The sequence below is a fragment of the Delphinapterus leucas genome, chromosome 12 (assembly GCF_059928025.1).
Source record: "Delphinapterus leucas isolate spDelLeu-1000000601 "Yukka" chromosome 12, BTC_Dleu_Yukka2, whole genome shotgun sequence".
In the NCBI taxonomy this organism is placed as follows: Eukaryota; Metazoa; Chordata; class Mammalia; order Artiodactyla; family Monodontidae; genus Delphinapterus; species Delphinapterus leucas.
This window is the reverse complement of record NC_143140.1, coordinates 94,238,793-94,264,787: the sequence shown is the minus strand read 5'-3', so window position 1 is coordinate 94,264,787 and position 25,995 is coordinate 94,238,793. Positions and strand designations below refer to the sequence as shown.

The window sequence follows — 25,995 nt, the reverse complement described above, 5'->3', positions numbered from 1 at the left end:
GATACAGCTCCTACTGCTAGCTCTCTTGTAGATTTTCCTAAATAAAACATCAGGAAAATTAGTATATTCGCAAATGCAACTCAAGCAAGAACGTAAGAAAGCAATCTGGCAATTCGCAGTGAGTGTGGCGGGTATTCATATACTGAACCATAAAACGTGAAAATAAGTCACAGCTGCTCGTTCTGAGCTCTGCTTCCGCAGCCTCCCCGCGTGTAAAGTCCCTGAGCACAAAGACGGCATATGTACCTCTGGCTCCCACAGGGCAGTGAGCTCCACATCTGAGGACCTGAACTCCGTGAGGGCTGCAGCGATTCGAACGGTCTTCCCGCAGTTGTGAGGGAGGATACGGGCTGCTCTAGGAATCGGATGAGATAACAGAGGCCTCTGAAGTCTCGAGCCAGGAGTGCCCTGTTCATATAAATGGGTGGGCGAAGGGGATCCCACCCCCCCGGCACCGTTACAGCTGCCTTCTGCGGCCACAGCTGCTGCCCACCACCCTGAGGCCCCCGAGAGAAGAGGGTGCTCTCGACATCAAGTACAGAAGTGGCCCAAGTTTGGGGAAATTCCCACTGCACTGAAGAGCTGGAGGGTGAAGCAGGGAGGCGGGAGAAGCCCCCTCCCCCAAGGGGGCATGGAGGGCGGCAGACTGGCCAGCAGAGATCCTCAGAGGAGGGCCATCCGCGGTGGGAGCGTCAGCGCTCAGTTACTGTGCGGGCTGACCAGGCAGGTGTGGCTGACCAGCACCACAGTGTCCGTTGTCATCCTCATGTTATGGGGATATGCACCTGAAAACTGAAAGCCTGAACTGGGAATGACTACCTGGAACCCAACTTACCAGAAAGGGGGACACCACCCGGAAATGAATTATCACGTGTTTGAAATTAACTCGAATATGAAAAGTTGCTCTGCCTTTAGAAACCTAGTTGTTATGGGCTAGTTGGACTTGTGCCCCCCCAGATTAACACGTTGGTGTCCTGACCCCTATTCCTCAGAACGGGACTGTATTTGGAGAGAGGGCCTTAAACAGTTGATAAGTTAAAACGATACCATCAGGGTGAGCCCTAATCCCATGTGACTGGTGTCCCTGTAAGAAGGGGAGGTCACACACTTCCCCCACAGAGGGACGACTGTGTGAGGACACAGGGAGAAGACGGCCGTCTGCAAGCCAAGGGGAGAGGGCTGGGGCGAAACCAGCCCTGCCCACACCTGGATCTCAGACGGGGAGATAGAAACGTCAGTTGTTTGAGCAGCCTGGTCTGTGATATTTTGTTACGGCAGCCCTCCCAAAGCGATACACCAGTAGGCTCTAAGCATACACGCTGTATTCATTTAGACCAGATTCTGTGTCCTCATACCTCCCGAACACCTGGAATTTGCACACACTGTCAGAAACCTTAAAAGGATTTTAAAATATTGTACTTTCCTGGCTTCACTTAAAAGCTAGGCTATCTGTCCTCAGAAGCAAATCAACATACAATTTGCAAGATAATACCTCCGTGCCTGAATTTTCACCTTTGCTGAGATATACATATAGTAAAATCTCAGTTATCCAGAAATAATTGATCGAGACCGCGTCTCAACTACTTTGTAACAGGAACGAAGAAAAATTATCCTCTGGTCAGCACATAGATGTGATTATACATAAACACACACACACAGGCGTATGCAATAAATTACACATGTGTATATGATTAATGCATTAATAACAGCCTGGCAGGTGCGAACCCATTGTCCCTATTAATGCACAGTCCTGACAAGTGTAGACAGATGATCCCCAAACACAGTGGAACAATGTTTGCAAAGAGTCAGAGGAGGGACGAAAGGCACACACTTAAGGTCCAGCCAGAGCCTGACAGTGAGAGAAGGTACGAGAAATAGATGAAAAGGAGACCCGGGAACCGTTAAAGAACAGTCCGGAGCCCTTTAGTGTAAGAGCAGAGACCCCGGCAGCCCCGGGTCCCCGGGGGCGTCGGCCTCTGCAGCACCAAACGGTTGTTGATGCACCTGTTCTGATGCCCAAGGCAGCACGAAAAAAGGATGCCATTAATAAAATATGTAGCACATTTTAGAAACACCTTTATTCATTATGGCTGAAATCTGAAAAGGGTTATTGCATAAAGAAGCAAGTTTCACTCCTCTGGAGACTGAGATGCAGAAGACCTTGATTCCAGCTTCGCCGAGTCAGCATGATGTTTCTGTGCCGGTTTTGAAACACGCTTTCACACATCTCATCAGTGCTCTGGTCAAACCAAAAGAAGCATCTGAGTAACGCCTCCTCTGCTTTGATTTCTGAAGTCACACGCTAACAGATTTGAAGGACGTGGGACCCCTGAACACCAGGGTCTCCCAGTCGGAGCCCTGAGACTGGAAGACAATTTCTACTTCACCCACAGAACAGTTTTATTTTGCAAAGCCAAAACCATGTGTTAAAAATACAGGCTTTGGATCTTAAGAGATCATGTTGAATTTCATGTAGAGATGTAGCTGAAGCGTGTAAGAACAAGAGCAAGTTTCAGATAACACATTAAATACACATCAGTATCTTTGCAGCTCATGTCAGGACTTTTCTAATAAGCACTGGTGGGTTTTTTTGTTTGCTTGTTTTGTTTGGTTTGGTTTGGTTTGGTCGCGCCTCAAGGCTCGTGGGATCTTAGTTCCCCGACCAGGGACCGAATCTGGGCCGTCAGCAGTGAAAGCACAGAGTGCTAACCACTGGACGGCCAGGGAATTCCCGTGTTTGTGTTTTTGTAAGATGGGTTGATGCTTTTCCACTTAGGTTCATATATTTACAAAGCACTTTCAAAACTTGAGTTCTATGAACTTTTGACGCAAAGAGATTTGTTAAAAACTGATTCCATAGTTAAGCTCAGGCTTTAGGTAAAACCACTTTACTGCAGCAGAAGCCAACGTGATCCAAGCTCTCTGAGAAGCTAATTTGAAGCTCGTCACAGCCAGCGTCCCCTCCACACAGCTTTCTTCAACTCCATGATGGAAGTGAACAAAAGTTCTTACATTATTGTCTCAGTAAAGTTTCCTGGTTCTTTTTAAAAAAGTACTCTATTTATTAAAAAAGAAAATTTAAACGACTAACTCTTTAAACCGCACTATAAGCTCCAACTTTATTGTGCTCTGTTAAACAAATAATTATTAAGCCCCTTCTGTACGCTGAATGCACGCAGTCTAATGGATTTTTAGAGGAGAATTTCCAGTCATAGAGGGAAATGAAGCAAACTTACACTTCCTGACGGCCTGTTACAACCTCAACTGCCTTATCCACCGTGACAAGTGTCTCTAGTACTTATGCAGCCACCTCTTCTGTCTCTGAGCTTGTTTTTCTTCTGCTTTTTTATGAGCTCATGCTTGAGAAATGAGAAAAAACTCACACTTTTTCACAGGGAAATGAGATAAAGCTCAAGCCAGCCCATTTTGCTATTATGACACCAACAGTAACCATCGCGATGGAAAGACGTTTAACCTTCTGCCTAAAATGAGTTACACGAGGGCATTCGTTTGTTTTTTCCATTTTTTGTTGTTTTTTTTTTTTTTTTTGCGGTACGCGGGCCTCTCACTGTTGCAGCCTCTCCCGTTGCGGAGCACAGGCTCCGGACGTGCAGGCCCAGCGGCCATGGCTCATGGGCCCAGCCGCGCGGCATGTGGGATCTTCCCGGACCGGGGCACGAACCCGCGTCCCCCGCATCGGCAGGCGGACTCTCAACCACTGCGCCACCAGGGAAGCCCATCCATTTTGGGTTTTTAAGCCGTGGGATGTTTTGCGACGACCAGAAGAAATTGTGGTCTAGGGCTGCTTCGTGAATATTCCTGAAAGTGTTCATATTTGTCAGCAATTCATTTTCATTCAGCATTTCCCAAAGCCTGTTTTGCAGAATGCCAGCCAGCAGGGACGGGGGCACAGAGCATCCCCGTCAAGTGAGTTTGGGGGACGCTGCCCGTCGGTGCCTGCTGGCACCCCGAGCGCGTGCAGCCCTGATCTTGCAGGAAAGACCCCGCTCGCTTTGGCTTCATGTCCACACGCCCCGTGCATTTTTGTCCTGCCTGTTCGCCCGTCCGCACCGAGCCTGGGGGGCGTCACATGGTGAAGGAGGACGGGCTGTCGTTGTCCACGGTCTCGCTGTTCTGCCGGGAGGTGAGGGTGTCCGAGTGCAGCCGGGAGCACGAGAAGCCCGGCGACTTCTGCCTCCTCTTCACGCACCACAGGTCCTTCGTGATCTTCAGAAAGTAGCTTCTAAACTTCTGACCGACGAAGGCATAGAGCACCGGGTTGAGGCAGCAGTGCAGGAAAGCCAGGACCTCGGTGACGTTCCTGGTGTAGCCCAGCAGCCTCTCGCTGCTGCACGAGCGGTCCGTCCTGCCCAGGTTGACGGCGGTCACGAGAAGCACCATGTTATGTGGGATCTGGCAAGCCAGAAAGACAAGGACCACGGCTATGATCACGCGGATGGCTCTGTGCCTTTTGGAATTCTGAGCTTGAATTAAGGTCTTGACAATAAACATGTAGCAAAATATCATAAACACCAGCGGGATGAAGAAGCCGAACAGGAGCTGCAGCCCCAGCATCAGCAACTTCCACCGGATTGGCTCGGAGACGGCGTGGTACCTGGGCTCGCAGACGTCGCTGCCCTGCAGCTTGTACTTCTGGTTGAACATGAAGGTCGAGCTGGAGATGAAGATCGACACCACCCACACGACCAAACAGATCATCCTGTGGTGGGCCAAGGCTCTGGACCGGAGCCGGAAGGACTTGGTGGCCTGCACGATGGCGATGTAGCGGTCCAGGCTGATACAGGTCAGGAGCAGCATCCCACAGTTAAAGTTGATGGCGTAGATGCCCCGGGTCAGTTTGCACATGACGTTGCTGAAAATCCACTCGCCAGTAGCGTGGTTGACGGCCCAGAACGGGAGGGTAAGGACGAAGAGGATGTCTGCGACGGCCATGTTCAAGAGATAAACGTCTGTCATAGACTTGGCTTTCTTATAAAAAGCAAAGGTGACCACCACCAAAATATTGCCCAGGAGGCCAGAGACACATATCAAGGAGTAAGCGAGTGGCACAAATAGCCCAGAGAACTTTCTGACCTCCTGCAAGGAACATAGAAAGCTATCAACATCGAGAGAGTAATCGGAACTGTTAGCGAACCCAAAATAATCCTCATTTGCATCGTAGATGTTGGTGGAATTCATGGGTTCCTGGAAAGTGAACAAAGACAGAGTTGGCAGTAGCGTCATTTTCAAGGAGCACGACTGGCCGAAATTACACTCCCAACCAAAATAAAAAAGGTGCTCAAATTATACCCCAATAGAGACGTTAAAAAAAAAAAAGTATAGTGACAACATCAAATGCTGGCGAGTACGTAGAAAAATTATATCATGTCACTGGTGGGAAAATAAAATGGTTTAGCCACTCTGAAAAAAAAAAAAAAAAAAAAGATGCTCACCTCTCTCATGGTGGTGCTTGATCTGGGCAGAGAGTCCGGGCCTGGACTAGAAGGGGAGTGGATTTTCAACTCCTCTGGCTCACAGCGGAGAGAATAGGAGAGAAGTGAATCTAAGGAGGAAAGAAAGCAAAATGCATTACAGTTAAGTATTCGCAGAGAGCCAGAGAATTAAGGAAATAGATTTCTTCCCGTTTCAACACAAAGAGTGCACAGCATACTATTTTACACAGAAATATTCATTTAGAGCTGGTGTCAGCAGTGTCTTTCTGTAAAAGGCCAGATGGTAAATATTTTAGGATCTTCGGGTCCTGTAGTCTCTGACACAGCTACTCAAATCGGCGGGTGCAGTGTGAGCAGCTACAGACAGCTGCACAAATGAGTGGGCAGATCAGACATGGTGCCATGGGCTGTGATTTGCCGATCCCTGATCTAGAGCATAAAAACGGGTGATATCAGCAAAACCACAGATCTGATCTGCAGAAAAAATCTTCTGCAAAATTCAAATTAATTACGTTCACAAGAGTCCACTGAACAAAACCTACAGAAGTGTAGCTGTTGCTAGGATACTTGTAATTTATAGCCCTAGCCTGAAACTATTATATATAATATTAAAGGCTGGGTATATATTTATGGTTTTATATATATAATCCTGAAAAGCCACAGATACGTCCAATGGACAGTCTAGCTAACGACCACTAATCTACTGGGGCAAACACATCATAGTCCTCAGAAACCAGAGTTTGGGAAGGAAGGTTCAGGTCGGCGTGGTTAGGGAAGGCTCTGCGGACAGGCCCACTCTGGGTCCTTGGAGAACAGGTCACCTGCAGGTGACCGCTCTGGCTGAAAAGGAATACCGAGCGCTGCGTGTTTGTGAAACGGTGTGACCAGCCTGGCCAGGTCAGCCTGACCGTCCAAACAACCTTGATGGAGCATGTGACATGCTGGGAATGCCCAGAGGGGGGACACGGAGTCCAGGCTCAAGAAATTCACCAGGAGACTAAGAAAGGATGGCAGGACTCTGAAATCTATCATTTGAAACAAACAGGAAGGAAAGAAGGATTCTTTGCTCTTCCCATACTCACTCATCCTTCTTTGCTTGGTGTTCATCATCCTGCTTTATGATCCAGCCCCACCCCCGACAAAATCCCTGTCCTGGAATCCTGATACTCCTGTGAAATGCACACTCCCTCTCCTTCAGCTCCCCCCTTGCCATGTGGCCCAGCAAGGTCAAGAAGACGGAGGAACAACAGAAATGCGGGCCTCAGAGGCTCAGACAGGAAGAAGAAATGTGTCCCATAACACATCTACCTGCGCCAAGTCAGTCCCCACCTCCAGAGTCAACACTGACATCTGGGGGAAAGATTCGGTAGATCACAGAGGGCACCCTGAAGGATTTTCTGAACATACTTCTTGTATCGTTTGATTCTCCCGCTGTTGCTTCCCAATCACAGATCAGGTGGCCTGAACCCACTCCTTCCCGGATGCCTGGACAGAGTGTTTGCTGCCGAGGGTCCCTGCTGTGGACACAGGACTGCAGGGAGGCTGGGCTCCCCTCTGCACTTTTGCAATTGCCTGCAAGTTTAGAGTTCTAATGGGCACTTCAGAGCATGCAGAAGACGCATAATACAGAGCTTCTGTTCTGCGAAAGCATACTGAGGAAGTAGACACGTCGATCAGATTATCAGATTAAACGTATCAATCAAAACTCAAGACTTGTGCTTCCAGCCATGATGGATTAACAGAGACCTAATGCACCTTACGCATTAAACAACCAAGAAAGCCTGTAAAATGCATTAAATCACAGTTTACAGACATCACAGGACTATGGTCCCCGACAGGAGACCAGTGAAGTGGGCAATGGCCTGAGCTCTGCGATGCCCCCAGCTCTCAAGGGGAGCAGTTCCCAAGTGCAGAGCAGGGGGGTAACCCAGAGAATGGCCCTCTTGCTGAGTTGAGGAGACCGGGACCAGAATTCAGGGAGGCCGGGCGGCTGGGAGAGGAGGCCCTTCACACAGAAAAACGAGGAGACCAGCAGAGTGGTGTCCTTAACAGGAAGCGACACGCGACTGGGGGAAGGACCACCAGAAAGGGTGGGCAGCGGGGTTCGCAGTGTCCTCCCAGGCTGGAAATAGCTCCCACGGCCAGATCGCTGTTGCAAGAGAAACTAGTTGATAGCCTCCCTCACGTTAAACTTTATTCTTTTAGCCCATCCAGCCACTCTCCCCCACAGATATATTTTTTTTTTCTTTTTCTTCTTGCTTAACTGCCATTTGAAAATGATCGTTCTCTGGTTAGAATTGAACTATGCACCTGGTGTTTACTTCTTGGAGAAAACACTCCCTAACAACCCCTCCCTTGTGAGCCTTCTTCATTCCAGAAAGAAGGTCATGGCACGATAGCCTCAAGGACCACCAGAGCCCATCTTGGGACCACCTGACGCCAGCTTTGATGGTTCTGAAACTTTGCTGAAGTCAAGAAGAATGTGCCGCTTGACCCTTGTCTGCTGCCCGATTTCCCACCCCGAGACTATAGAGCCTTTCGTACACTCAAGGGAGGGCACATCTTGAGGGCACTAGCCTGCTGTGGCCCCCTTTGCCTGGCAAAGCAATAAAAGCACTCTTTTCTACTTCACCCAAAACTCTGTCTCCGCATTTCTACTCGGCACCAGTAAAGAGAGGCGGGGTTTCGGCATCAGTGGCAACCATGACCTTCCACATCCCAGGGTCCTGGGAGCATCCTCAGAAGGGTGCCATCTTAGGAGTAATGGGGTTAAAATAATCTGACGTAAATGCTGCTCTGGACCTGCCGTCCAGAGCAAAGCCTGAGAGGAAGTCTCAAATGATCCATCTGATTCCAATAATACAACTACCTTCCAGAATAAAGCCCAAAATTATTTAAGGAAATAAACAAAATTCAGCCTTCAACATGTAAAACTCATAATGTCAGGCACCAAACAAAAATTTCCAAACCACAGTAGATCGAATGTTTGCAGCTCCCCAAAATTTGTATGCTGAAGCTGAACCCCCAGTGTGATGGCAGGTAGAGATGGGGCCTCCCCCCACAATGGGATTCGTGCCCTTACAAGAAGAGACACGACAGGGCTTGCTTCCTTTCTCTGCTCTGCACCCTGTGGGGACACAGTGAGAAGACTGCAGACCAGGAAGCAAGGTTTCATCAGACCTGGATCCTCTGGGGCCTTGATCTTGGATTTCCCAACCCCTAGAACGTGAGAAATAAAATGTTTGTTGTTTCAGCAACAAACAACAATTTGTGGTAATTTGTTATAGTAGCTCAAACTGACTAAAACACAGACATTTAAAATAACAGAAAAGTGTGACCCATGATCTACACAAAGAAACAGAAAAATGACAGAGATGATAGAATTAGCACAAAAAGATGCGCCAACAGCTACTGTAAATATACTCCACATGATCAAGAAGGTAGAGGAAGGCATAAACATGACGAGGAGTGTCATGAAAGATATAAGAAGACCTAAGAAAGATCCTATAGATGATATACACAATATGTAAAATGAAAATACATTGATTGGGGCACTTCCCTGGCAGTCCAGTGGTTAAGAATCCGCACTGCCACTGCAGGGGGCATGGGTTCGATCCCTGCTTGGGGAACTAAGATCCCACATGCCTCACGGCGCAGCAAAAATAATAATAATAATAATACACTGATTAGGGTTAACATCACACTGGACACCAATGATGGACACAAATCAATTGTAATTCTATGCCCCAGCGACATTTGGAAATTGAAACTGAAAAAAAAAATCATAATAGCATCAGAAAACATGAAATGAAATACTTATGAATACATCCACCAAAATGTGTACATATCCTGAAAACTACAAAACATCGCTGAGAGAAATTAAATCATCTAACTTAATGGAAAGATATGTCATATGTAGATTAAACAATTCAATATTGTTAAAATGTCAGTTCTCTCCAAACTGATCTACAGATACAACAAAACCCAAATCAAAATTGTGGCAAGGGTTTTTGTAGAAATTGACAAGGTAAATCTAAAGTTTATTAAGAAATTCAAGGGATTTAGAATAGCCAAAACAACTTTGAAAAAGAGAACAAAATTGTAGGACTCACAATACCTGATTTCAAGGCTTACTGTAAGCTACAGCAATTACGACAAGAGGACAGATTCATAAATCAATAGAACAGAATAAATACAGATTTTTAACTAAACTACCAAGGTAATTCAGTGGGAAAAACAGTCTTTTCAGTAATGGTGCCAGAACAACTGGATATTCATGTATAAAAGTTGATCCAAACCCCTTATATCACACCGTAGGCAAAAAACTAATTCAGAACAGGTTATAGAGCTGTATGTGAGAGCTAAAACCATAAAACATCTAGAAGAAGACATAGGAGAAAATCTTCACGCCCTTGGGAATGAAAGAGATTTCTTGTATAAATTGCTCAAGGCATGAACTGTTATAAAATTGATAAATTGTAACTGATCAGAATTTAAAACTTCTGCCCTTCGAAAGTCTTCAGAAAATGAAAAAGACCATTGCATGGGGAAAAAATTGTAAATTTATATCTGATCATTGTGGCCAGCATATTCAAAGAACCCTTACAACTCAATGTCAAGAAGACAAACAACTCAAGAAGAATCAGGCAAAAATTTTAAGTCGATTCACCAAAGAAAATACATAGATGTATTTATAAGCACAAGAAAAGGCACTCCATGTCATTAATTATTAGGAAAATGCAAATTAAAACTGCAATAAGAAGTCGTTTCATGCTCACCAGACTGGCTAAAATCAGAAAGGCAAACAAGACTGTGGAAGACGATGTGGAGCCTCGCGTGCTCACCAAAGTGGTGGGGATGCAGCACAGAGACCCGCTCTGAGAAAACAAGTCAAAGTCTCTCATAAGTTAAACACACACTTACCACGTGAACCACAAGTGACCCCTGCGTGTTCACCCAGGAGAATGAAAATGAAAGACTTGTACTCAAAGGTTTATTCTTAACAGCCCCAAACTGGAAAGAACCCCAGTGCCCATCAGCTGGGGAACAGATGTGTGGATTGCACCCCATCCACACACTAGAACGCAGTCAGAAGATGAAAAGTGGATACTGACGCCCGCTCCACACACGTGAATTACAAATGCATTTTTCTGGGTAAAGAATTCAAACATATAAGACCCATGTACTGCATCATTCCATTTATATGAAATTCTAGAAAAGGCAAAACAATAGTGGCAGGAACCAAGTCAGTGATTGCCGTGGGTGAGGGGTCGGAAGAAGAGACCGGCTGGGCCAGGCTCGGGAACTTTTTGTGGTGCGGGAGATGCTCCCTGTCAGGACGGTGACTGTTGTCAAAACCCACTGAAGGGTGTACTTCAAATTGGTGATGTTTATTATTATAAATTATGCCTCAAAAAGCTAATAAAAATAACGTGCACACAGCTTCACACAAATGCACTGATGCGGGGGACTTGTCCTCACTTGGGACTGAGCAGGTTGTGGAAGGTGTGTGGGAAGAAGGACTTTCAAGGACTCCAGAAGGAGGAAAAGGTACAGACTGAGGGAGGGGTGGGCTACAGGTGCATGGGAAGGGGGCTGGGAGCAAAGCAGGAGGGGATACCACGGAAGCGGGGACACAGGGCTGCCGTGGAGACCACGCTGCTGGGGAGCGGTGCAGGGACCGAGCCCAGACGGAGTCCAGACCTGGGGAGGCAACATGGGTGCTGCTGAGACGCAGCTGCGGGGTGCTGGGGTGTCAGGCCTTCATACCATATGGAGGTGGGGTTGGCAACGGTGGGAATGGCAGCCCAGTTATAATGCGGTAAGGGATGACCCAGCATGCTTGGCCCAGCTGGAACCCCACTTAGGGGAGATACTTTTTAACCACACTGTGGTAGAAATGTTTTCTGAATTCAAATTGAATTCAGTTCAACCAATGTTTACGAGTATCTACTGAGGAGAAACACAGAGGATGCAGAGATGCATTGAACGTCAGCTCCAGCTTCTAGAAGCTGTCAGGTAAACAAATCATTATAAAACTGCGCAATACTAGCAATAATAGTGGGGTGTACAGAAAAACAAGGGGTTCCCTCTGGTAAGGAGAAGGCCAGGGTCAGGAAAGTCTTTGTCATGAGTGTCGGCAGGAGGGTCGAAGCTGGCACCACAAGAAACCAGATATTCAGGCCATGCTGCTGGGGGGTGCGCTCCAAGCAGAGACCTTAGAAGTTCGGTCTGAATTATGTCTGTTCCTGAGACATTATTTTAATCTCCTTTGATTTACTCTTATTTCTGATTAGAATGGCAGAATAAATCACAATAACCCAAATTTGTAAGTTCTGCATCTTTCAGGGATAGTGTTACATAACTGTTGGGTGTAAACCATATAGAAATCTGCATGATGACAAACATAACGCTTCTGTGGTTGAGAATCAGTGTTCTCAAAAAAGGCTGCTCTCAGGTTGACACGTGCACGAGGCACTCGCCGTCACTGGAATAATTCACCCTGCCCCAGGCCACCATTTTCATTACAAAAATCATGTGAGTCATTTGGAGGAAATTGTGCTGGTGACAGATTGGCATCAGGGGCACCACAACATGGAAAGAACCTTTCTTTTTTCCTCAAGTAAATTATCTCAAATCCCGAGCAGCAATAGTCAACTTTTTGGAGAAAGAATCTGCGGACTTTCTGTTATGAAAATTGTGCTATTAAGACGTTTTGAAAATAGATGTTTCGTACCTTCTCTAATGAACGGAGAGTTAAGTATTTGTGTGGTAATTTGTTATGGAAGCAATAGAAAGCTAAAATAATGCTCAATAAACGTAGCCTGTTAAAAGTAACTGATGCTTTATTTTTAGGCCAAATTATCGCAAGGCTTAGAATGAGGGACGTGATAGTTTCATCAAGTCTACGCTGATCAGACTTACACGGGAATTTTGAGTTGAGCTACGGAAAAAGTGGCCAGCTGGAATCAATTGAAGCCAAGTGGCTATGACGGTGAAGAGAGACCCCCATGTGCCAGAACTGGACATGTTCCACCTGAACGGAGGGAGGGCCAGGGAGGAATGAGGTCATCAACTACCCACAAGGTTGTCATTCGAAAGAGGGTCTAGGCTTACCCGTCCCCGCACAGGGTCAGAATGTGCCCAGTGAGTGGAGACGGTATCCACAGATTTGACCAAACATTAGAAAGAACACTTGAACCGTTTCGTAAGAATGACACGAGCTGCCTTGGGGGACGGCAAACTCTCTGGCAGGCACAGTGGTGAGTCCTTAGAGAACACGAGGTGGGTGTGACGTGGGTCAGACCTGCTGAATCAGAGTCTCTGGTGATGAGCTCTTTGGTGAGGAAAGGGTTGAAGCAGGTGCAGCTCTCCCTTCCAGCTGGAGACACGGGGGCAGGACTAACCTTGACCGGCCTCCTTGGAACCAAGCTAAGTGCATTTGCCTGTGGAGGCCCTGACGGAGAAGCTTTGAGGTAGACAACACCCTTGTTCCTGGATGTGGAGCATGGGGGCCGCTGGAGCCCCGTCCACGGGAGGGTGCGGGGCACGGGAAAGAGGCAGCCTCCAACTGTGCAGTGAGCAGGTCAAACCTGCAGAGCCCTGAGAGCAGTGTTTTCACGTGTGCTGCTCATACCACTTCATATTGATCTGAAACCAAAACCCACGTTTAGTAAGCTGTATCTGATGGTTCGGGGCGCCTCCAGGAAAGCGATGTCACCCTGTGCCTGTGCTTGCCTGTGTCTTCTGAGTCATCAGTAAAGTTGGGGGTGAGGTAAGCTCTGGAGTCCTGTGCATGTCCGCTGTGATCATGGACCATCTCCTTTCACACTGTCTCCGGGTTACTCTAATGCACGTTTGTGTGTGAGAACTGGGACTTCACCGCGAATTCCAGCGTCCAGCAACTTAGATCATTGGAATTTAGATCAGCATTTAAAAGTGAGTTCCTGGGAGATGCTCTGGGTACAAAGAACAGCGGGAGAGAGGGAGAAAGGAAGAGCAGGGGAAAGATTGCTCTGGGGTTGAGTGAGATTGGGCAATGCTACCACCTGCATCCTCCTCTTGGGTATTTATGTCACGGTTTATTACCATGGCTCGGAGCCTTGCTGAGTAACCACACCTTCCCAACCTGCCCACCCACAGGAAGTTTAGAGTCGGTGTTCTTTGGAAAACACTTTGGAAAAAGCTGACCTAGAGGAGCTATTCCTTCTTTCCTTCCTTCCTTCCTTCCTTCCTTCCTTCCTTCCTTCCTTCCAAGACAAGTATAAATGCCAGGCCCACATGCCGCCCGGTGGCCAGCAGCTCCAGGCTCTGTCCAGCGCTGGCACTGCCTGGTGGTGAGGGACATCACTAAGGCGAACAGATCCCCTATCTTCAGGCAGCAAGCTGGTCTCCACGCCGGCCTCCAACTAGGAGTGCATCCACCACTCAGACATCGCATGAAAGGAAAAGTGCACAGGCCTTGCGCTAACTCCTGATGGATTCTTTTCTCATCGTGGACATACTTAGAATTCATCTATTATTAAAAGATATATCTTTTTTTTTTTTTTTTTTTTTTTTTTTTTTTGTGGTACGCGGGCCCCTCACTGTTGCGGCCCCTCCCGCCGCGGAGCACAGGCTCCGGACGCGCAGGCCCAGCAGCCATGGCCCACGGGCCCAGCCGCTCCACGGCACGCGGGACCCTCCCGGACCGGGGAACGAACCCGCGTCCCCTGCATCGGCAGGCGGACTCCCAACCACTGCGCCACCAGGGAAGTCCCTAAAAGATATATCTTTGAATGGCTTTTCGTCCGTTTATAGAGACACACAGTGATAAGGTGAACCTTCATATGACATTTGCATTTAAGATTTGAAACCACAAATATATTACTCTTTTAAATGAAAATAAATGTGCTAAAGTTCCAAGATTCAACGTATGCACATGGTGAGAGCGTCTGCCTCCTAGTTGTCACATTTCAAAGATTTTGTTACGACCCAGGAAAAAAAAAGTGTTACTTCAAGGAAAACTTAATGTTACTTAATTAGATGAACATTTTTAACATAGTGTTTTAAATGCTAATTTACTTTTTTTTTTTTTTGCAGTTAAACACTGTGGCTTCCTAGTACCATTTTCATTAGGTACAATATACAAAAGAAGGTATCTCAGAAACTAACAGCTAATTGACTACTTCATTCAAAAATGAAAAGAATAGGGGCTTCCCTGGTGGCACAGTGGTTGAGAGTCCGCCTGCCAATGCAGGGGACATGGGTTTGAGTCCTGGTCCAGGAAGATCCCACATGCTGCAGAGCAGCTAAGCCCGTGAGCCACAACTTCTGAGCCTGTGCTCTAGAGCCCACAAGCCAAAACTACTGAGCCCACGAGCCACAACTACTGAGCCTGAGAGCCACAACTACTGGAGCCCGTGTGCCACAACTACTGAAGTCCATGTGCTTGGATCCCATGCTCCACAAGAGAAGCCACCACAATGAGAAGCCCCTGCACCACAAGGAAGAGTAGCCTCCACTCACTGCAAATAGAGAAAGCCTGTGTGCAGCAACGAAGACCCAACGCAGCCAAAAATAAATAAATTAATTTTTTTAAAAAATTAAAAAACAAAAACTCCAGGCAGTGCCCCTTCTCCCTATTCAGCTGCTCTCAAATCCATCAGAGGCCGCCCCCCGGGTCTCCACTTCACAGGAGCTGCTCCTCTGCTCTGGTCTTTGAGGGCTTTGGAAGCCCTCTGGTCACATGCAGAGGACCAGGGACAGGCAGAAAACAGTTTAGGTCATTAGCAGCCAGCGTCTTCACTGGTATCAGTTGACCAAGGACAGCCTCGCAGGGTCTGTCTGTCAGTTACTGGTCTGCTCTCTGTTCGGACCAGGAGTGGGTGGCAGCAAAAAGGAAGTAAGATCCCCAAGAGAAGAGAAGAGGTGGCTGAAAAAGCAGAAGGGGGTGGGTAACAGACCAACTTCAACCTTTTTGTGCATTTGGCCAAGGGCAGACTCTACCCAACAAAATTAAATACAGGGAAAACATGAATAATTTTAACAAAATATCATCAGCAAGGAAACTGTTAAATTTTTTATTTAAACAAATTTAATAACAAGTTTAATAGTTTGTTAAAGTTAAAGCAGAAGATTTTAAATCTGTGTTTATTTTCATAAATAGTGATGGCCCACAAGACAAGGAACAAGAACTAAATGTGTATGTGTACATATGTTGAGTACATGTATGCACATGCATACATGTGTGTGTGATGTGTATGCGTGTCACATTGTGTGTATGGGTATATGTATGTATGTCGTGTTATGCACTGCATGCATGTGTGATGTGTGTGCATGTATATATGTTGTGTACACACATATAGTCAGTCATGTGTGGGTATATTACATACGGGTGTATGCATTGCATGCGTGTATGCGTGTGTATGTTTGTTGAGTGTGTGGAAAGCGGGTGTGCACGCTTGAAATTAAGTTCTAACTACACACTGGGCATTGGGATCACTGCTTTACATCCATTATCCCTTATAGCCTCACAAAAACCCTCTAAGGTAGACTTATACCCATTTATAGATGGGAAGACTGCAGTTCCTCTAGGGCTGTGAATTAGAGACCTAATTCACCTTGTCTCCAGCAGGTCTTACTGGAGGACTATAAAATTCCCACAAGATCTTAAATAATATGTTTATTTTTAAACGATATGTATATCAGAATCTCACAAACTACAAAAGTAAGTATTCAATAAATGTAGGTTCTCTTAATTCATTTGAACCATGGGTGTTTTATCCTTTTTTAGATGAACATCGGTGGAGCTGAAACCCTAGTCTGGCTTCCTTCTGCTTTTGAATAAGAGTGGTTAAGAAAGAAGCCAGAGGGTTTTTTCCAGTGATTGGTATATAAGTTTGCATTTTTTTTCTTTTGGTTCCCTTTGCTTCTTTAAAAGCTCACTTTTACATTTTCTTTTTCACTACAGAAATTAGATTTCATATCTCTAACCATTTCCAGAATTAGTGATTAATTAATTCAGACCTTGCACTTGTTTCTTTACTGATCTCTGCAATGGCTGTTTTCTGCAGCCCTGTAGGCTTTGGCTGGAGCCACGGCGGACTCTTCGAAAGACCACTGCGCATTCTTTTATGGTCATGAGACACTCACTCCACAATCATTGTGGCATTTGCAGCCATTATCAGAGCTTTTCGTGTATTTCACTGAGTCTCATAAAAATTTCCACCCAATCAATTTCTCTTAAATGACTGCCTGAAAAGCTCCTTCCCAATCAATCCCCAGCTATTCGAGACCCTCACTCGTCATCTTTCCGTGCGTAAATCACCTACTGCGTGGCCGCCAAAACATTATTTTAGCTCAGGTTTTAGCTCTGCAAACTCTTTACGTACTTATTTAAATAAAGAATTGCTCTCCAGACAGGTGCCCCCTGGACTTTTCCCCTATGAAGCAATGCCCGAACCATCGCCCAAGCTCCAGTTCGAGGCAATTAGAATGAAATCACTTCCTGTACATTTAGAGGGAAAGCGAGCTTCCTGAACACACAGTACTATTCCTAAAACTATTAGGACACTGTATGTGTGAAAGTGAGAATGTTTCACTAAGTGTAAACACAGACAACATGCCAGCATTCTGGAATTCTTAAGAGTAAAGCACTTCCATGTCTAATATTCCTTAGATGTGGGTATCAGAGAAGAAAATACACTTTTAAAAGGAGTCGAGGGGGCTTAGCAGGGCTCACCTTGAGAAACGCCGTGATCCAAAGTGCCCAGTTCGGTTACACGCCCCTCATGACACCCCAGGAACGCACAGCACCAGTGTGATTCTCTTAACCAGATGCACTTTCTAATGGTCATTAAGAAAAAAGCAGTGAGAGACCAGAATTAACCAAAAGCAAATCGCTGAATTACCACTTCCTATGTAAAAGGAACGCCTATTTGCCCAAATACAGATGGTTAACCATCTACATCCTGCAGGTTATAAAATGATCATGTGACTCCCTGGAGCTGGTGGTAAAGCTGCTGAGAAGGGAGGGACCTGGGTGCTGTTATCTCCCAGAAGAAGGACTCTGAGTTGCCTTTCAAGGTGTGACAACGAGTTTATGCTCAAACACTCACTCCGTCTCCTGGTCAGTTACCTCTGGGAGCAAGGGCACTTTGCGGGCTGCCTGGAAAGATTTAGAAGTATTTAGAAAGGGCCGTGTGAGCATTGTGGTTAGTGATGCAGCCTCTGGAGCCCCCTGCCTGTGTTCACCCCGAAAGCTGTGCACCGCAGGGAGGTACTGACCTTCTTCACCCCTCATTCCCTCCTCTGTACAATAAAGACCATGACGGGGCAGCCTCAGAGTGTCACGGAGGACAGCAGCCTCAGTTCATGTGACGCTGGTAGGACAGTGCCTGGGGTGGGGTAGCTACTCAATAAACACTAGTTTTTTGGGGGGATAAAAAAAACACAAGTATTACTATTGTATCATTTGGGATCAAAAACACCATGTGTGGTGATGGATATTAACTAGACTTATTGTTCATTTCACAATACATGTAAATATCCAATCATTATGGTGTACACTTGAAACCAATATAATGTCATATGTCAATTATCTCTCAATTTAAAAAAAAGAAAAGCGTGAGATGCTAAAAGGCTGGGCACCTGATCTTTATGAGATGGTAGGTGACAGACCTAACAAGTGCCCTGCCATTAGGTATAGCAGTTGATGGAAGGAAAAGCAATTGATGAGTCATCTGGAGACTCATTTTTGGGTACAAGTGATTTTAAAAAAAAAAAAAAAAAAAAAATGACAGAAAAATAAAAGAATTCTGGAATCATAAAAGTGTTCACCATGATGTAGTGTGTTGTGATTCAAGTCTCAGGAAATAGGTTTTTTTATTTTTTACTTTTTTCTTATACATTTATTTATTTATTTTTGACTGCATTGGGTCTTCGTCACTGCGCGTGGGCTTTCTCTGCTTGCAGTAAGCGGGGGCTACTCTTCGTTGTGGTGCGCAGGCTTCTCATTGTGGTGGCTTCTCTTGTTGCAGAGCACGGGCTCTAGGCGCACGGGCTTCAGTAGTTGTGGTGCACGGGCTCAATAGTTGTGGCTTGCGGGCTCTAGAGTGCAGGCTCAGTAGTTGTGGCTCACGGGCTCAGTTGCTCCATGGCATGTGGGATCTTCCCGGACCAGGCCTCGAATCCGTGTCCCCTGCATTGGCAGGTGGACTCTTAACCACTGCGCCACCAGGGAAGTCCCAGGAGATAGTTTTATAAAAAAATTTATAGCAAAGATCAATTAAAAGCAAGACCAGGTTGACTGACATGTTCCCTCCTCCTTTCTCTTTAGCTTCCTGTCTCTTCCTGAGTCGAGCAAGCTGCCCACGGCCCACCCTCTGCTTTGTCTTACTAAGAGCTAGTCAGGGGTCTCTCCTTCCTACAGACCCCAGAACGCAGCTTGTCCCCAAGTCTGAGCAACACTGAACGTGGACCTGTCCCCTTGTCAGCTTCTCTGGGGAATCGTCAGCACAGCGGGACCCTCTTCCCGGCCATTGTGGGTCATTTCCCTGCAAAGTTTCTGCTCATCCCTGTCTCCTTCCCCAACCCTATAGAAGAAAAGCCTTTTTCTGTTTGACTTTGAGGTACTTGCCGACCTCTGATCCCAGGGCACCGATGTCACAACAGTCCCATTCCCTCCCTCACAATGATCCTTTTGAATGTCATTCGCTTCTTTCCAAGTCCTGACTTGTTTTTCTCTGATGGAGCTTACAATTTTGCATTGACACGGGTGTCCCATCCCCTCCTCTGTTTGAAAAGAGCCCTTCACGTGACATCCCTCGGGGTCCCTGACCTGGACCGCTGATCCCTGGATGGAGAGCAAGGGAGTGTGTCCTTTCTGCCTTTCCCACTGCTGCCCCGTCACATCCCCTGCTTCTCATCACCACCCACCACCTCCTCCGAGGTCCTGCTTCTTGCTTTGGGTGGAAGCTGCTGGAAGGGCTGCCTACCAGGCCCCAGGCTCCTGGCAGAGGAAAAAACAGGCCACCTCAGGGGCTGGTGTCACGCACACACCTTTTCTGCCCGTTCCTTCCGAAATCCCCTTTGATGGCCTTGTTTAGCAAGAAAGTGGGAAGGTAAACCCTTTTGCAGCTCATTATCACCTTAGAACTGGCCTGCCTAAAAGCAAGAAAAACAGCCTTGACTTCGCTGAGGACCAAGACAGAACAGTGAGTAGGATTCAGCATGTTGAGAAAAGCGACACTGTGAGGCCACACGACGGGCCAGGAGGCTCCATCGCTGGAGCCACACGCTTCGGCACCCATGCTGGCCCGCCTGTCAGAAGAGTGGGAGACACCCCCAGGAGGGACCACTGTCCCTCACACGACTTCTCTGCCCCCAGAGGGAGGAGAATCCGTAGAGGGTTTGGCCCTGGCCTCCAAGCAGCTCCAGCCCTGGGCCTCTGGCCTTCCCACGCCGTCCACGAGGCTGCTCCTCTGTGGGACTCCAGACCTGTGTGGTCCTCATACGTCCTTTGCCCCAGCACCCCTTCTGTACTTCAAAGTAAAATCCAAATTATATGTCACCCTTGGGAAGCTCAGACCATTTTGTTTTCTCTCTCTAGAACATGTCCCACGTTACAGGTCCTGGGAGCTCTCACCTCATTTAAATAAAATCTGCTGCTCATTTGCATGACATTGTGAGGGATGTAAAAAGCAAGAAGTACACAATGCGGTGATGCATTTTACATAAATAGTTTCCAGTCTGAAAGTCTGACAGTAGGTGTGAAAAATTCATTCAGAACAAAGTCCAGGGACAGTTTGGTAAATTAATACCACGGCCGAATAGGAAGTGCTTTACACTCTGCGGTGAGGCTGGCTGTGATACTCCTGTGTAGGTCTGGGCTTCCCCGGGGACCCCTCCTCTTAACTGCGGGGTTCACCCTGGGGTGTGGAAAGGCAGCTCGTCCAGCTGCAGGTCCCTGTTTAATTAGAAGGAAGGGGAGTCTTGGCCACACAAGCAGGGCAGAGAGTACGAGTGGGCTCCCCTAAGAAGGAAGAAGAATTTAAAAGGAAAAATAGGAACTTGAGAAATGTGCGTACATTATACAAACACACTTTTTCATTATAAGAGCTAAAGTGATTTTAGGCAAAAATTTCATAAAGTTTTTCAATCAAATGGACTTCCTCACACATGATATCGAATGTTCCTTTAAGGGACAACAAGGTGGTTTTTTTTAATTCTTTCTTTCTTTCTTTTAATTTATTTATTTTATTTTTGGCTGTGTTGGGTCTTCGTTGCTGCACGCGGGCTTTCTCCGGTTGCAGCGAGGGGGGGCTACTCTTCATTATGGTGCGTGAGCTTCTCATCGCGGTGGCTTCTCTTGTTGTGGAACATGGGCTCTAGGCACGCGGGCTCAGTAACTGTGGTGCACGGGCTTCGTTGCTCCGCGGCATGTGGGATCTTCCCGGACCAGGGCTCGAACCCACATCCCCTGCATTGGCAGGTGGATTCTTAACCACTGCGCCACCAGGGAAGACCCATAACAAGGATTTCATACATTTTCAACTTTGTGGATAATTTCCAAAGACGCATGACGCCCGGATCACCAGTATCTGCCGATGGGATCGTGGCGGATAAAGCCGATTGTCTTTGACATTTCAGAGGACCTCGGCCCTCACTGATTAACAGTTCCGGTGTCTGATATTTGCCGGTCACTGTGCAGGCTCAGCAGATGGTGGTTTGCAGGGTTTCTGAGGGACACGCTTGAGTCTTGGTTTGGTGGCTGGAGTGTTGGGATATCGGGGACCTGGAAAATGAACACAGCTGATGTCGGTGTTACCTGTATCTTAACGAGATGTCCATTTCGTGTGCCAGATAGTCTTTGGAGACCGCCAGCTTCAATGCCTTTTCTTTTAAAACAAGCATGCGGCTCACGTGTCAAGAGGTAAAATCTATTTCCCTCTTCTTTGGTCTGGACTGGCCTTGCTGACTGGCTTGACCAATCGTTATGTCAGAAGCGGTGATCCGGGATTCCTGAGGCTGGCTCACAGGAGCCCTGCAGCTCCCCACTGGGCTGTGCTTTCTTTGGAACCCAGCCTCTGTGCTGGGCTGAGAAGCCCAGGCTCTGCAGAGAAGCCATGTGTGGGCAGCGTGCGGAGAGCTCCTGCTGAGACCCCAGACAACAGCCAGCCCCATGGAGCCTTCTGACCACTCGGGTCCCAGCCACCCTCTGGGTGTAACTGCATGACAGGCCCCTCTTGAGGACCGCTCAGCTGAGCCCCGCCAACCCCAGAGCCTTGAGAGGTAATAACAAATCTTTGTTCTGAGCCACCACAGTCGGAGGTCGTTTGCTGAGCAGCAATGAGTAACGGGAGCCGTTCTCTCCTCTTCAGCTTGAGCTCTAATCCTCTTCTGAAGTAACGAGGTGTGTTACAAATAACAACAATCAAAACAAAAACGGACTTTCTTTGTTTAAAAACTATCCTCCCCAAGAAAGCCAACAGTGAGAAGAGATGCTAGAAGTGGGGGGATAAGAAATGTAAGCCAGCGATGCTGTTGGAGAGATGAAGCCGGGCAACTCTAAAAACAGAACATCTCATCCAGCAGCGGCTTAGGTCTGTGCCCTGTGGTTTGGCTTGGTAGCTTTTCCTCCATCTAGAAATACGGAAATGCTATTCATCAGATTCTGCCAGCAAATTCCCCAGTAGGGACAGAAGTGCGTTTTACAGACGGAATTGTCAACCACGCTGACCCCTCGTATTCTGGAACTGACAAAGATTTCGGGTTGTACAGCCTTCGTGTTCGGGGCACGTGCTGTAGCTTTGGGCCTGCACAGTTTGACACTCTTTTTCACTCTATGTGCTAAACGATCCAACCTGAACGTTGTACTGCTAGAGAGCCAGGGGCACACCGATCTCCTTTGCCTGCTGTAAATTAAACTCTCAGATAGCTACCCCGTGCTCCACACTACATACAGAGGCGCTTTAAAGTATGTGATTTATTTCCTGCCTTTAAGGGACTTCCACAGTTGCCAAGGTGAGGCGCAAACACATGACATTTCAGGCAGTGAGTTCAAGGCTGAGTGATGCTTCACAGGACTGAGAATGCGAAGAGCTTGAGCAGGCATAGAGCGCAGTGTCTGTGGGGACGGGCCAGAGCTCAGCCAGGAGAGCTGACCCACTGGCCAAGTAGGCAGGGGGAGGGGGCGAGCCTCAGGGCAAAGGCGTGGTCACCGTCCTGGACCAGCCTGGGCAGCCGTGGAGGGGCTGGGCTGCAGTGGGAAGTCGAGGAAGGCTGGCCGAAGAGCTGGGACTTGGTCTCAGTGACGACGCAAAGATGTGGCAGTTTTGTGAGCTGTGGAGTGACAGGGAGCAAGTTCCCAGCACCGACGTGGACAGGAAACCGTCCAGAGGTAGGCAGCCCAGAGCCCAAGAGCGACTGGCAGGGCTGATGGCTCACAGCCAGGCGTCTCGCTGTTCCCCTCACCCTGCTCTGTTCATGTGCACGAGAAGCCTAGAGGGTGCTGGTGCTGTCAAACTGAAACTCAGAAATAGAGCAACTTCCTCAAGTTCACGCATCTCATAACTTGGGAGAGCCAAGACGCAAAGCCATGTCATCCGACCCTGAAGTTTATGCGTTTCTGGGATAAATGTGAAGAAGAAATGACGTTTTGAAAAATCAGTAAAAAGCAAGAGGAAGAAGGAGTAAAAATGATGCCAGATTTTCCACCTCAACAGAAATAGGGAAATCGGAACTGGAAACTTATTTCTAAGTTTCTAACATAGTTCTAACCAGAGAAGGTATAGAAGCTGATGTAAGGGGAAGGAAATGAGATTCATTTAAGGTACATGGGGTGTGAGGAGACTGAAGTACTGTGTAACCGGAGAGTCTTGACTTTAGATCTGGGTCAGCCACGTGCTGGCCACTTTTGAAATTAATTCCTGGGTGTCCGTCTCCTCATTAATAAAATGAAGCGGAGAGATTTGTGAAGGCTTCAGGTGAAGATTAGAGACACGGGAAGTGCAGATCTCCCGCATGTTTGGTGCGTACCCCCAGAGCTGACCTCTCCCCCCTCCTTCCCCTCCCCTCCCCCTCCTCCCTCTCTGCCTCCAACCCCTCCCCCCTCCCCTCCCCCCTCTCCTTCTGTCCTAAAGAGGAGCTCTAGCATGAGATGCAGGGAGAGTTATGCACAGGAGGTTGTAACTGAACTCAGAGACGCAGATGAAAGCTCTGGGAGCTTGCACTTAAGCACAGGAAACAGGAGAACAGATTGAAGTGAGGAAAAGGACAGAAAAGAAGTGGCCAGAAGAATAGGTCCCTTGAAATCAATACAGTGTTACTGGAGCAAAGGGAGAAAAGTGCTTGAAGAAAGACCTGCGGAGTAGAGACTCTGAGGACTGAAACTGACCTCTGGATTTAATCACTCGTGTTTACAGTGCTCTTGGAAGATAAACTTTCAGTCTGAATGCTCAAGTGAAAGCTTTATGATAAGGATCTAAGACGATAGTGTGGCCTCAGGAAATAAAGACCACAGATGTAGAAAAAAAAATTTTAATTGGCTGTGGTAAACAAGTTCCTACTGCATAGCACAGGGATCTATATTCAGTATCTTGTAATAAACCATAATAGAAAACAATATAAAAAAGGGTATATACGTATAACTGAATCACTTTGCTGTACAGCAGAAACTAACACAACATTGTAAATCACCTAGACTTCAATTTTAAAATGCATAAATAAAAAATCAAACAAAAACCAAAACCTGGCAGTAAGACGCCAAGAAGTAGAATGGCGTGATGGAGGCAGCAGGCACAAGTGAGGCTTTCTTTTTTGAGCCCTGGGACTGAGCAGACACCACTGCTGACCCCACTCCACACCCCTGGCCCACGCCCGCTTTTAGCTGCGACTGTGGGAGCAGAGACTGCCCCCTGCACAGTCCCCATCTCAACGCCCAAAGCGCTGGTCTTCTGACTCCAGGCTTTGCTCAGCCCTCAGGCACAGCCCAGGAGTAGAGGAGCTGGTGTCCCGACGGACCAGCAGCGGGAGGGGAGTCAGCCCTCACGCCACAGAGATGGGAGTCAACGTTTCATGCCAGCAGCAGCCGCCCAGCCCCCCTCCTCGTGGGCTGCCAGGATTAGGGTGGCCAGCCGTCCTGGTCTCCCAGAATGCGGCTGTCCTGGGCAGACCAGGACCTAACAGAAGTCACGGCACTGAGGACCGGGGGCGGGGAGCCCTTCTACTCAGCCATGGCGAGGGCAGGGCGTGATTAGGGAGATGAAGGGGCCTGGGACCAGCACACGCCAGGAAGGAGGGGGTCGCGAGGGGACCTCAGGGAAGATGCAGCCTTCGGTGTGTGAAGAAAGCCAGCAAGGAAAAGGAACGGCCTTATTCTCCACTGTGCCAAAAGGAGGATGTGGGCCAAAAGACATGAGAGTGGAAGGAGGTGGTTTCAGCCGGGAGAAAGGAGGGATTTTGAGACACCCAGGCTGCCCAGCCATGGAGTGAGTGCCCTCCTCCTGCTGATTTCCCCAGACATGCTGGGGAGAGAAAGGTTCTGTTAGCTCGTGTGCCAGAGGAAAGGGGGTTAAACAGAAAAGATTAACCCGATCTAAAAAATGAAGCTCTGGGAGGTGGTGGAAGGAGGGAAAAGCTGGGAGGAAGGAGTGATGGGGTGTGGGGGAGACTGTGTGGAGGAGGGGTGTGGGGGAGGGCATGGGGGAGGGTGTGGGGGAGGGCGTGGGGGAGGGTGTGGGGGGCGTGGGGGAGGGTGTGGGGGGCGTGGGGGAGGGTGTGGAGGAGGGGTGTGGGGGAGGGTGGGGGGAGGGTGTGGGGGAGGGCGTGGAGGAGGGTGTGGGGGAGGGTGGGGGGAGGGTGGGGGGAGGGTGGGGGCATGGGGGAGGGTGTGGGGGAGGGTGTGGGGGCATGGGGGAGGGTGTGGGGGAGGGTGTGGGGGAGGGGTGTGGGAAGAAATATATTGAAATGATAACTATGGTTGCTTGGTGGGGGGGCTAGAAATATAAGAAATATAATTTTGTTTCTAAATCTTTGTGCTCTCCATGTATTTAATAATGAGATACATTGGTTGTACAATGAAACAATCTCTGAGAACTGTAAAAAGACTAATTGTAGTAACTGTTGCCGATATCACTAATGTTCACTTCTGGAAAAATTACACCTTCTAGATATTTCCTGATAATCTTCATTGTCTCACTGCTCCCATATTCACCACTTTTTCCATCAGTTTCCAGAACAGTGAACATGCTATTTTGCTTCAAATCAGTTACAGTAAATGGTGAAAGGAATTGTTGGACACGACCCCCGGCTCAGAACAGGAAAACCAGAGTGAGATTATCACAATCAATGAAAGAGCTCTAAGTAGCATTAAAACTAACTTCCAGTGGGATTGGCTCTTCTCAGGCTTAACTTTAAAGATATCACAAAACTCTTCAATGAGGGCATGACTAATTTTATCAGGATAGACAGGATTAGATCACAGAGTGGGGACAGAAGAAAGGCCCCCTTTCCACCTGTTCTACCAAATCAAGAAGGAGGACAGGAAGGGCACTGGGGCTGG

General features: G+C 47.7%; 1 protein-coding gene across 3 annotated transcripts in view; it reads right to left on the bottom strand.

Annotated features, from left to right (window-relative positions):
- Nucleotides 1-2,059: 2,059 nt before the first annotated feature.
- The window catches only part of CCR6 (C-C motif chemokine receptor 6), a 79,703-nt gene continuing 55,767 nt past the window's right edge, over nt 2,060-25,995 (bottom strand). For 2 of the 3 annotated variants that reach the window (XM_089922250.1, XM_089922251.1), the window contains 2 exons: nt 5,454-5,563; nt 2,060-5,205 (listed from right to left, as the gene is read on the bottom strand). In XM_089922250.1, coding sequence (XP_089778376.1) covers nt 4,087-5,205; nt 5,454-5,462 — 1,128 coding nt within the window. In that variant the 5' untranslated portion in view covers nt 5,463-5,563 and the 3' untranslated portion in view covers nt 2,060-4,086. Of the gene's footprint in view, nt 5,206-5,453; nt 5,564-17,175; nt 17,277-25,995 lie in introns of those variants that run through there. The other variant, XM_089922252.1, reaches the window with a different exon arrangement.